The 13,209-nt window shown below is 39.1% G+C and overlaps 1 protein-coding gene across 10 annotated transcripts in view; it reads left to right on the top strand.

Annotated features, from left to right (window-relative positions):
* STAG1 (STAG1 cohesin complex component) overlaps nucleotides 1–7,569 on the top strand; it is a gene marked incomplete at its 3' end in the record, with an annotated part of 382,903 nt that extends 375,334 nt beyond the window's left edge. For 6 of the 10 annotated variants that reach the window (XM_079154996.1, XM_079154998.1, XM_079155002.1 and 3 more), the window contains 5 exons: nucleotides 1,099–1,273; nucleotides 2,741–2,851; nucleotides 3,398–3,512; nucleotides 5,384–5,464; nucleotides 5,551–7,569. In XM_079154996.1, coding sequence (XP_079011122.1) covers nucleotides 1,099–1,273; nucleotides 2,741–2,851; nucleotides 3,398–3,512; nucleotides 5,384–5,464; nucleotides 5,551–5,574 — 506 coding nt within the window. Of the gene's footprint in view, nucleotides 1–1,098; nucleotides 1,274–2,252; nucleotides 2,852–2,893; nucleotides 3,530–5,383; nucleotides 5,522–5,550 lie in introns of those variants that run through there. The other 4 variants (XM_079155001.1, XM_079154999.1, XM_079155003.1 and 1 more) reach the window with 4 other exon arrangements.
* Between the last annotated feature and the right edge of the window lie 5,640 nt (nucleotides 7,570–13,209).

Below are 13,209 nucleotides of genomic sequence, written 5' to 3'. Positions count from 1 at the left end.
AAGTAGCTGGGACTACTGGCATGTGCCACTGTGCACAACTTTTTAGAACACATTTTTTAAAGTCTTCTCATATTAAAATAATATGTCTGGGTTGTGGCTTAGTGGTAGAGAACTTGCTTAGCCTGGGTTAGATGCTTAGCACCACATAAAAATAAATAAAGCTATTAAAAAATATATATAGACTTTTAGGTAGAAATATTATGATTAATGCCTTATTTTATCAGGATGGTTTAGGTATGCAAATAATGCTTTAATCTGCTTAGGTCTTTATAAACCATCTTCAGAAGGAGTCAAAAATAGTTCCTGGCCCCTTTGAGGAACTTAAAGCTAATTACAGAGAAAGCATGTGCATATGAGTGATGACCTACTAATGTGGGATAGTGTATAATTAAGTCCTAAGTAAGCAAAAATTATTATATTCCCTCTAGAAGTTAAATGAGAATTGTTTAAATGGGGGCTGGGTGGGGGGAACAATGAGAGAAGGCTTCCTTGGAGGACTCAGAAGCATAAAATAGCCTCCTCCTGTGTCACATATACAATCTGGCAAAAAGAGTTACTTTTGGTAATGAGTCCAGTTGTGTACAACTTGCTGATTTCCCTGTAAAGGCCAACCAGTCTAAGTGCTGCTGCCTAGGACCCCTGTGAGGCCCAGGAGATACATCCTTCATTGCTTGAGGAGAGAATAGTGGGAGAGGGCTCTGGCTGACCCCACTCCTTCCCATTCTAAGATGAATGAATCCTCAGAGATGAACTTGAGAGACATGATAATGTGGTAATAGCTAAAATGGGATGGTTATGCATATTACCTCATTTAATCCTTACAACTGTGAAGCTAGGTAAATTTAACTATAGAAGTTTAATAACGTTGGGGCTGGGGATATAGCTCAGTTGGTAGAGTGCTTACCTTGCAAGCACAAGGCCCTGGGTTCGATCCCCAGCACCACCAAAAAAAAAAAAAAAAAAAAAGTTGTTTAATAAAGTAATACAAAGTGGACAAGGAAGTGGTGGAACTGGGGTTCAGACTAGAGTCTTCAAGTCTAGTCTGCCGTGAGTTCACTTCTTCTGTGACATTCTGAGATGCTAACTGGAATTTTACAGATGAAAGTCTGGATAACACATGGCTCAACAGGACTGACACCATGATTCAGACTCCTGGCCCCCTACCAGCCCCACAGCTCACTTCTACTGTATTGCGAGAGAATAGCCGACCCATGGGAGAGCAGATTCAAGAACCTGAGACTGAGCATGGTTCTGAACCAGACTTTTTACACAAGTAAGTACTAAGTTCTCATTTTCTTGCCATAAAACTTTAAACTGTTAAAGTAAGAAAAACTTTTAACACATTGATGATCAGATCTTTCAAAAATGAAGCCACAAAAAAAAAAAGAAAAAGAAAAAAAAAAAATTAAAAAAAAAAAAAAAATGAAGCCACAAAGAGAAGATATATAAGGACTGAGGATGTAGCCCAGTGGTAGAATGTTTGACCAGCACCCTCTGGGTTCTATCCCTATACTGACCAAAAGTTAAGTAGCCTCAGTTTTCTTATCTTTCAAGATACAATGATAGTTTTCCTCACCCACCAACATCACAGGAATGTGTTAGAATAAAACTGAACTATTAGGCTGAAGATGACTTGGGAGGAGAAGCTGAGAACATTAAATATCAGTTGATATAATTACTAAATTGCATTCTCCTTGTGTGTCTACCCACACAGACCTGTATATTGCCATGGAAGTGTCTTCCATTCTTTAATATATTTTTCTTCTTAAAATAAGTTCACAGACCTTTAAATGCATAGTGTCTCACTAAGTCCTAATTTCAGTTAGAATTCACATATTCATTGGGCAGGTCTGTTTTTTCTCAGGGACTTCCAAGAAGATAACACAGGTTAAGTCCTTGGCAAGACAGCCTATGAATGCCTCTGCTGGTCTGTCTGAAGTCTGAGCAAACAGACTTTTTCATACACTACCTTTATCATCCATTTAATTAATTAATTAATATTTTGTCTTGATTACATTTATATTTTAAACTGTTCATGGATTAAGAATTTTTAAGACCTTATTTGATAAATGCTGAGAATATTTGCCCTCTGAGAATCAACATCCTGCCTTTTACACACATTGGCATTCAGAATGTTTTATGGTACACAGGGCTCTGAAAAACTGTAGAGAAGGCAAGGGTGATGCTGTGAGTTTTGCTATAAAAATCTTACTTTTTTTTTTTTTTTTTTTTTTTTCTTTCTTTCTACCTAGCCTTGAGACTAGATCCTCATTTGTGGTCATCTGAATATAGTGGGGTTATGCTATGAATAACTGGATAAGAGAGAACTCAACTAAGTAGATTGAAATGGAAAAAGATTGGAAATTTAGTAAGTTACTAAATTTAGTAGGTTACTAAACCTGAAAGGATAGCCATTGTTATTTTTGTTCCTTAGATGCTTGTTGTCCAGCTAGGCACATCTGTAAATGGTGCAGCAGCCTGAAAGGGGTCTGAGAATCATTCTTTAGCAGGGATTCAAAGAACAAGGGTGACAGTTTAAAGCATTAACAACTAGTCCCAATCTACTTCTCTTAGAGATCTTTTTGGGCAACTTACTGCCTTTTTTGAAAAGAAGCTGGAATAAATCCAACTAATTCCCCCTGTGGGAATTGAGTCAGCCAACCATGACTTTCTTAGCATGGGGCTGGTTAGTAAATACATAGTCTGCTGCCACAAAATGAATAACAGTACCCTTTCATAGTCCTCAGATGCAGATCTCTTGGTTAGGCCAGCCGAAGTTAGAAGACTTAAATCGGAAGGACAGAACAGGAATGAACTACATGAAAGTGAGAACTGGAGTAAGACATGCTGTGTAAGTTATACTTTGTTATATTGTAACAAAGTATATTATAAGTTATAATTGTTATATTGAGTATCTCGAGATCATAACATAATAATGTGATACTAGTCATTTTTTGTATCTCTGATGTTTAGTGTTAGGAGTTAAAATTATAATTCCAGATATGCTGTGCAGCACAGAATAGGAATAGAGTGCTCTTAAGCTTCAGGCATTTAAATCCTAGCACTTAGCGGTTACATGGACTTGGGCAAGCTCTAAAATACCCTTGCCTCAGGTTCCTCATACGTAAAATTGAGGTAATGTAAAATTTGGAGAGAATGACACATAGTTAAATAAATGTTCTATTATTGTTGCATTTACTTATACTTCCTTATAATGAGTTGAAGTGAAATCTGAGTGAATCAAAAGGAGTGATCCTTAAGTATCTTGAAGTTCAGTATCATAATTTATGTAGTCTGTCAGTCATAATTAGAAAGTGTGCTTTTGTTGGTTAGAAGAGCCAAAACTCCAAATTTGATGCTTATGAACAGCTTTCTGACTCTACCTTTTCTTCATCAGTCGGGGCCTGATGGAGGAAGATGCTGAGCCCATCTTTGAAGATGTGATGATGTCATCCCGGAGCCAGTTAGAAGATATGAATGAAGAATTTGAAGACACCATGGTTATTGATTTAGTAAGGAAATTTCTGTTAAAATATATGAGGGCATTGGGGTAAGATGATGCTTCTGTTCTCTTAATGCAGTGATATGAAGAGTGGGTAACATTGACTAACAGTGGGCAGCTACATGTGTTTGGGTTTCTTTGTTGTTTGGGGGGTTTTTTTGTTTTTGTTTTTGGTACTGAGGATTGAACTCAGGCACTCGGCACTAAGCCACATCCCCAGCCCTATTTTGTATTTTATTTAGAGACAGGGTCTCACAGAGTTTCTTAGTGCTTCAATAAGTTGCTGAGACTGGCTTTGAACTCTCAATCCTCCTGCCTCAGCCTCCTGAGCCACTGGGATTATAGGCATGCAACCACCACATCCAGCTACCCTGTGTGTTTTAAGCCTGCTTTGAAAGCTGTCATATTTGGAATTCTGGCAATAACAGGGACTGATTCCTCTCCCTCACCCCCCACCTTCTTGAGAAAGAACTCGATACCACATATTTTGGCATAGTATATCTGGCATCTTGTACTTTCAATTGGAGTCTGACAATATACACTGTGCTCCAACATAACCAAATACAGAATATGGAACTTGTATAAACAGTATAAAAGACTGTTTGAAATAAGAAAATTTGAGTATGGACTAGGTATAGGTGATACAAAAATAATTTTTTCAGGAATAGTAATGCATACTGTTAAGGTTTTTGAAAAGTTTTCGTTAGTTAAAAATAAAATTGAATATAGGTAAAATGACATGGGAAAGAAAAAACAGGCAACTCAATGAAGCAAGATTGACCAAACATTTGACAGTTGTTGTAGCTAAGTGATCAATACCTGTAAGTTCATCATACTGCTTTCCCAGTATATTAGTAGGCTGAAACTGCCATAACAAATACAGACCGAGTGACTTAAATAGCCAGGAATCCAAGACGAAGGCATCAGCCAAGTTGATAGCACTTTGAGTCCGCTTTCTTTGGCTTATAGATAGCTGCCTTCTCTGTTTTCATGTGGTCTTATAAGGAAACCAGTTACATTTAATTAAGACCTACTCATAGAGCCTAGTTACTTTTTTTTTTTTTTTTTTTTAAACCCCTTCTTGGCCTTACTGGGGTTTGAACGCAAGGCCTCACACTTGCGAGGGAGGCACTTCACACTGAGCTATATCGCTAGCCCTTTTTATTTTTGAGATGGGGTCTTGCTAAGGTACCCAGACTGCCTTGAAATTGTGGTCTGCCTGCCTTAGCCTTCTGAGTAGCTGGAAGTTGCAGGTGTGGACTACCACACTGGGCTTACTTACCTCTTTTTAAAGGCCAGGCCTCCAGATATAGTCACATTCTAAGGTTCTAGGAGTTGTAAATTGCCAGGGAAGGGGGCATAATTCAGCCCATAACATTCTGCTTTGTGTGCTTTTGAAGTTTCCATAATGAAAAGTTTTTATAAGAAATGTCATTCAATCCATAACCTTCCTCTCCCCAGCCCCAGTAGCTTTCCAAACTGTCTACTTTGAAGAATTCACTGAAAGTTATCACCTCCTATTTGTTAATTTTTATAATGATTCTGTGACATAAAAGGGAAGATACATTCTGTTTTGTGGGCCCAAAATTAATATTTAAATGCTTAGTTTTTAAAAATCTGTGCTTCATAAAAAAGCCAACTTCTCATTCTCCTTTAAAAATCTACCCTTGCCGGGCCCAGTGGTGCACATCTGTAATCCCAGCAACTTGAGAGGCTGAAGCAGGAGGATCACAGTTCAAACCCAGCGTAAGCAACTCAGCAAGACACTGTCACTAACAAAATATAAAAAAGGACTGGGAATGTGGCTCAGAAATGTTAGCTGATTTTTACATTTCATTGTCTTAGTGATCTCAGGAAAAACATTTTAATTTCTCTTTTTAGCCCCCATCAAGAAATCGGCGAGAGAGAGCTGAGCTGAGGCCAGACTTTTTTGACTCTGCAGCTATCATAGAAGATGATTCAGTAAATATTAAATTACTGCTTTTTATTTATGGTTTCTTGGGTCCTGTAGATACATGAGATTAATAATTGTGTTTCTCATTTTCTAGGGATTTGGGATGCCTATGTTCTGAAGTCTGAAGAAAATTTACAAATCTGGAACTCTATTATTTAGAGCTAGAGGCCTATATACTGTGATAGCTTGTATGGGAAAAAAACACTTTTGATGTGATCTGATTTGTTTTTTAATCAAATGATTAAGGTCAATCCCTTTTTGCAGTGACAGAGAAGAGGAGCATGTAAATTACCCAAGGAAATGGTGAATGTCACCTCAGAAAGACTGACCCAAAAAATCATTTGTGTCCTAATATTGGACGTAGTACAGATGTGTGTGTTTTTCTGGAGGGAGGAAGAAATTTTAAATTTTTAAAACAGCTGTCAAGAAACACTGTTATACACCTGTTTTATGAAAACTCAGCATTGAGTAAAAAAAAAAAAAAAAAATATTTTTAACTTTATTTTCCTGTTGTACAATTTAAAAACCGTTTTAACATTTTGCCTTTTTATGTTTTAAAAGCTAACCATTTTTATTAAATATATGAGTAAGCAGCTCATCCTAATCGCCGAAGAGTGTTTTTGGAGCTCACTGGATTTGGTTGACCTTATAGAACACAAACATGAAGGAACAGAACATTGACAAGCTAAGATGAAATTCCAACATTGTGCATCTCTGCCAAAAACCACACACCCTCTGTGGATATGGATATGAATTCAGATTTTATATACTCTTGAATAAAAAGGTTTATTTTTATTTATAAGTGGGCATAAAATAAATGTCCATGCAGCCATTTTTCCAACAGATGCTGTACTCGGTTCATTTTATATAGAATAGGGAAATTCGAATACAGTGCATTTTCTATTGGTATTTGTTCTGTGCATTTTTAGCAACTTCTACCAGCAAATAAAGTATTCTCAGTAAAACAAAAATGGTTCAAGTTTATCAGTTTGCTGTTTTTACCACTTATTTCATGCCCTGCCAAATTCAAGTTACACAGACTTTCATTTTTTTTATGAAGAATCCTTTGCCATTCAAAAGTAATTTTAAGTGTAACATAACTGTGTCTACTTCCCATGCACTTAATATCCTTATGCGCTAATTTTGTGAATTAAGTTTGCCGATTATAGAAGTATGTGCTGCATAGAAGTCTGTGCTTAGAGGGTGAAGTTCCTAAGATTACCTTGAAATACAGCTACATTTCAGTGTTAAATGTGCATATTGAGAATAATTCTTTTGGGGGGAAAAGTCTTGACTCTTCAGGACAGTCTTCAATGGTTTAGAGTTATAATCTGATTAGACTTTTATGACTTGCTGCTGCTGTTTTTTTAAAACACCCACTTAGTTTCTTCCTTCTGGTTTTTAATATAAGCCTCAGTATTTCCAAACCAATTCATCCACAGCTGTTTCTGGGCTGGTTTTTAAAGTAGCTGCAACAGAATCATGAGGCTTTCCCTTTTTACCAAAAATTAAAAGCATTTTTTAAAATTCTGTGCACCTCTAATAATTATATTTTGTGCGGGAAAGCAAAACAGATTATTTTATTCATCCTTTTAAGCAAACATACAGATTTTTCTCAACATTTGTACAGTTATTTAAAAAAAAAAAAAAAAAAAAACTTGGTCACCAAAAATGTTTTATCTGCTAATTCATCAATTCTTGGGCTCTGGTTAAGAGAGCCAGGGCCTTTTTCCTAGAAATGTGGGCTTCACTAGAAGTGAAGGGGCTGGAATGACTGGCCTGTCCATGCAGCCCTGCCTGTGGTTCTAGTCAAGGAGCAAACCAGGAGGGGTCCTGACACATGCACAGACTGATCCTTTGCTTGTAGTCTCTTGTGGAAGACAGATGCTTCGATTTACAGACTACCATGCAACAACAACAAAAAGTCTTAATATCTACTCCAATGGGTTTCCAGTTCAGTTTAAAGTCAATCAAATTTTTGTATTTTCAGTGTCTCCTTGATTGGTTTTGCTAGTAATTCTGTAAATTGTACATTTGCAATATGAGGTTTTTTTCCTTTTGTACAATTTGAAACTGATGCTTCACCTTTCCTTTAATAAACTATTCAAAATCAGGTTTGTGGCAGTCATCCTGTTTTTCCTAGTTGGTAAAGCTTTAAGGAGACTTTTCCTTTCTGCTCAAGAATTTGCTCTTTCAGATGATTTGTTTAATAGTGGTAAGATTATATTAGAAAGGTGTTTTTTGTTTTAAAGGCAAGAAATAGGATGAGCCCACAGGTTTTCTTTCATACCTTTAATTTCCCTGGAGAGTAAGGAGGCCAAGGCCTCTGTGGTTTAAGGAGGCATGCAGTGAATCTGCACTGTCACCTGGGTTCTTGCCCTAATTGCGCTCATGGATGGTTGCCCTAGCAGTGGCCCTTTTGAAGACCACCTAAATTCTACGTGGCTGCAAAAACAACTTCTTTCAAGAAGTCACATTTCCTATACATTTCATAGCCTGGCATGTCCTTTGGGCCAAGCTCATTAAATAGCCTAAGAGGCCTGTGCAGTAAAGACAGGGACTTAGGAAATAAATGAGCACATGAGTTCTCCAGGTGGCCAAGGAGGGAAGGTGAGGAGCAAGGCTAAGACTTTCCTTTGGGAAATCTGAGCCACGACCTGATCATGACTCCCCAACTCACCTTCACCACTCTTTGGCTGTGTGACTCAAGAGGAACTGGTTTATGGAACTCATCACAGGGGCAAGTCCAGCAAGATCCTAGCAGTGCCTCCTAACTCCATGACAGCTCAGTCTAAAGGCAGATACTTGACAGTCCTCAACTCAGTGAGCCCAAGTTGTCTGGTTAAGAAATGCAGCATTTTTCTTTTCACCTTTTAAGGTGAGGGCATCTGTTGGGAAAGTCAACAGTGAGAATACTCACCTGCCACCATACTCAAGGCATTCTGCAGTCCCCTTAATGAGGCTTCCAAGGTCCTGGAGCTTCATGGAGCTGCTTTGGCCAGCTGGGTTTCTGGATAGGACAGTCCTACCATCCAAGGCTTCCCCAAAGCCTCTAGCCCAGGGAATTTCCTGGGCTGGTTCCTTTACATCTTCCGTCAGCCTCTGACATGCCCCTCCCAGCATCCAAATTCCACAACCTGGTGAAACACTTCTTGTACTTTCTGAGGAAGGGAGCTTAGCCAGGTTTGGTGGTGTGCACCTATAATCCCAGCTACCTGGGAGACTGAGGCAGAAGGATCACAAGCTCAAGGTCAGCCCGTGCATCTTAAGAAGACCCTATCTCAAAAAAGAAAAAGTGGGGGATTATAGCTCAGTAATACAGTATCCGCCTAGCATGTTTGAGCCCTGGGTTCAATTCCCAGTACTGCAAAAATATAATGAAAGTTAAGTGTGGTTAGTTCTTACTTGAAATCCAAGCTACTTGGGAGGCTGGGGAAGGAAAATTTCAAGTTCAAGGCCAGCGTGAACAACTTTGTAGGACCCGTCTCAAAAAAGGGTTGAGGATTTAGGTTGGCAGTAAGGCACCCCTGGGTTCAATCCTTACCATAAAAAACAAAAAAAAAAGTGTGTACTATTGTATGGATGAAACATGGTATCACAGCAGTCATGACCAAAGCAGGGTCTGAATCCCAAATTGGCAGACCCCCAGGAACTGGATTTGCCAAGCAGTTTTAAGCTGCTGAGCCACGGTCATTCAGGTTGGATAGCCATCTTTTTCCCAGTGGCTCACGGTCTTTCAGATGATTATGTAGTAGGTGCCAAAGTACAAAGAACCTCAAATGCGCTCTCTGCCAACCTCACTGCCTAGTCAGGAAGAAAAATACATATAACAATATAGGAAATACACAGTCAGGTATATTTAAATACATGCCTGCTATAAGAGGAGTCAGCTTCAGCTCAAGAGCTCAGATAATACAGAGAAGTCAAGCCCTTGAACATTAAGCAGACCAGAGCGCCTCAAAGCAAGTGTCATAAGGTGGAAGTGATAGGACTGTGGACTCAGAAAACTCACAAGGCAGGCAAGGGAAGGACAGACTAGAACTTTAATGTGGGCTAATGACTTCGGAGAGCAGGATGCTATCCTCTGGAAGAGCTGGAGCAACAAAATCTGGACATGGAACTACTGGGGGAAAAAATTTGGACATGGAATGAGAATGGTCACTGAGAAGAGTTCCAGCTTACAAAGATGCCATAAAGACCATTGGAGAGGCTGCTGCAAAAGTACTCCTAGGATTGTGATGGGAAGAGTGGAAGATGGTCTACGTACTCAGCGACAGAGCGCTTGCCTAGCATATGCTGGAAGCTCTATGGGTTCAACACCCAGCACCATAAAAACATAAAACGACTTTTAAGGACTACTTGGAAGGGAGCAGAGCTCTTCATATTAGTCAGCTTTCTATTACTGTGGCAAAATACCTAAGAAAAAACTTAGAACAAGGAAAGTTATATTTTGGCTCGTGGTCTCAGAGGTTCCGGCCCATAACTGCTTGGCCTTGTTGTGATAGCACAACATATCATGGAGGGTTTGTGTAGCTTAGCAGGTGCCTATTCACCTCATGGCAGCCAGGAAGCAAAAAGGAAAGGGCCGGGATCTCAATATTCCCTTCAAGGGCCTGTCCCCCATGACCTAACTTCCTCCTGCTAGGCTCCGCCTCTTAAAGGTTCCATCACCTCCTAAGAGTGCCACAGGATGGTGACCAAGCCTTTGGAACACATCCAAACCATAGCACTACTAGAAATGAGGGAAGTGGAGTGTACACAGCCACATGTTAAGGTGACCCGGAGATAATGAGTCAACATCCGAGTGGTACTTACAGTACAATAGGTCGGCTGGAGCCACAGGCCTGAAACAAGGGGAAGTCCCCTACAGTGGGAAAACGCTGGGCCTTTCGCCACAGGAAAAGCACACCCTGGGGCATCTTAGAGTGGCATTTCCTGAATGACCCTTAAACAACTTAAAATCTCCAACTTTGGTATAAAACTCATTAAAATAAAGTTAACAAAGAACTGGGGGAAAGCTTTTAAATGGTCTACAAAGGGCTTAAACTCATATTGATAAACATAACTACTTAGTAATACAAATGACTTAACCATGCGCCTTCAGTTCAAAGAAACAGAACTAGAAACAGTCTTGAACTTTATGTTTATTATTGACACAGTTGTAGTGATTCTGAAGCTTGTTGGTTCTGAAGCACTGAGCAAATAAGCTAAATATATTTAAGGCAACGGGAGTCCAAGGTTGAAATCGGAAGTTTCACTATGAACTCACAATTTTAAAACAATATTTACATATACACATATCCCCTCATACATAAACACACATTTGTGTAAATATTTCCTAGCTCTTGCAGGAAATAGTAGTGCACACCTGTAATCCCAGCAGCTCAGAAGACTGAGGCAGATTTCAAAGCCAGGCTCAGCAACTTAGTAAAGCCCTAAACAACCTAGTGAGGCCCTGTCTCTAAATTTTTTTTAAGGGGCCAGGGATGTGGCTCAGTGGTTAAGCACCCCTGGGTTCAATCCCTGGTACCAAAAAAATATATACATACATATAATGTAAATACATATATAAACATATATGTATAATAAATAAATTTTTAAAATTTTTTTTCCTAGCTCTGGCTGCTAATGAAACCCAAGTATCAATGTGAATATCTACTGCCAATTTTACCTTCTAAATGACATACCTACTAAAGGAAACCAAGGCTCTGGAGAAACTTCTGGTTCAAGGGCTGAGCAAAGAAGACGCAAGATGAGCCTGGAACATTATCCCGTTTCAGAAAATAAGGAAATGCTAAAAAAAAAAAAAAAAATTACTGGGACATAAATGGCCTGGGGGACTAGCTTAAAGGAGTTTCCATTATCCAAATCAGGAAATTCTGAGCATCAAAATGAGTAATGCAGGGGCTAGGGTTGTGGCTCACTGGTACAATCGCTTGCCTTGCGTATGTGAGGCACTAGGTTTGATTCTCAGCACCACATATAAATAAGTAAATAAAGGTCCAACAGCAACTAAAACAATTTTTTTAAATGAGTAATGCATGAAATTTTCAGAGTCTAAACTGATAGTAAGAAAAAAAAAAAAGTACAAAGCTCTTAAGAGCTCCAACTAATCAACATAGACACACAAAGTTAGAAACTCAGCATTTTACAATGATCACAAACATTAAGGCAAAAAACCATCAATGGATCCTAAAACCACCAGGTAAGTGTTAAAAGGACTAAAAGAAAGCCCCACAAATTAGTTATTCATTATAAAGTGAAAATTGTAATAACCATGGTGGAAAAAAAACTGCAGTCACATGATTAGAGACGATTACCAATAACAGGAAAGGCTGAATGCACTTCCTTACTTGACAAAGGGCACACTTGTATAGAACTCATTTGAACTTAAACATCAGGACATAATCAGACAAATCCAAACTGAGGGACTTCTACAAACTAACTGGCAAGCATACACCCTCAAGTGTGTCAATGTCCAACAAAATGAAAGAAACTGAAGGACAATGGGTTTTATTCCTAGGAAATAACATACTAAAGTTTGAGGCCAAAGCATCATGAATCTGAAATTACTCTCAACTGGATTAATAAAAAGAAGTATAATGTTTACGAAACACATGAAGCAAACTACAACATGTAAACAAGCTGAGAACCCAGGTGAGGGGTAGATAAAGCAATTCTTACAACATTTCTATGGATTTGAAGATTTTTACAATAAAATGTTTGAAAATGTGAGGACATTTCTGGAAATAGCTGAAATCAGTGTGGGGTACTATGTCTTACTATCCATTCTGCTAGACACACACACCACAATCACAGCTCAACCTCAACAATCCACAGGGGATGAAGAGACTGAGTATATTATTCCTATTTTAATAGTAAGGGGGGCTGGGGAGATAGCTCAGCTGGCCTCGCAAGCACAAGGCCCTGAGTTCGATCCCCAGTAGTGAAAAAAAAAAAAAAAAAAAAAAAAAATAGTAAGGAAACCAAAGCCTATCTATGAAATTGCCCTAAAAACATTAACACATTATCTCACTGATAGATTAAAATAATCAATCTTGGAGGAAAAAAGGAAAAGAAAATACAAAGAGCTATTGTATTAGTTTTTCATTTCTACAACAAAATGCCTAAGGTGGACTCATTTTACAAAAAAAGAGGTCAGGCTGGGCATGGTGGCACGTGCCTGAAATTCCAGCAACTTGGGAGACTGAGGCAGGAGGATCACAGGTGCAGGGCCTGCCTGGGCACCTTAGTGAGACCCTGTCTCAAAAATAAAAAGGGCTAGAGTACCCATGGATTCTATTGTACCAACACAAGGAAAACAAAAAAAGAGAAAGTGAGAAAAGAGGTTTATTTCCCTCACAGTTCTGGAGATTCAAGGCATCGCACTACCACTGGCTTGGCTCTGATGAAGCCCCTGGTGGCTGAGTCACATGGTGGGAGCACATGTGAGGAGATCCCATCACCGAACAGTAAGCGAGAGACTGAGGTCCCACAATCCCAAATGCATCCTCTCAGTGATGCTGGGAGGCTGCACCTCTAGACTCCACCTCTCAAACGTCCAGCCTCCCAACATCGCTGCACTGAGGACCAAGCTCCAACTCATGGACCTCTGGGGAACACTAGCCATATCCAGACCTTGGTGTCCCATGAGGATGGCTGGCTCAAGGTGATAACTCTCTATTCTGTTTTCTTTCCAGTTTTCTTGGTTTTTCAGACTTCCACCATGAAAAATAAAATTTATACTCAAAAC

This window comes from Sciurus vulgaris (assembly GCF_902686455.1).
Source record: "Sciurus vulgaris genome assembly, chromosome: 10".
NCBI lineage: Eukaryota > Metazoa > Chordata > Mammalia > Rodentia > Sciuridae > Sciurus > Sciurus vulgaris.
This window is presented reverse-complemented; position numbering and strand designations above follow the sequence as displayed.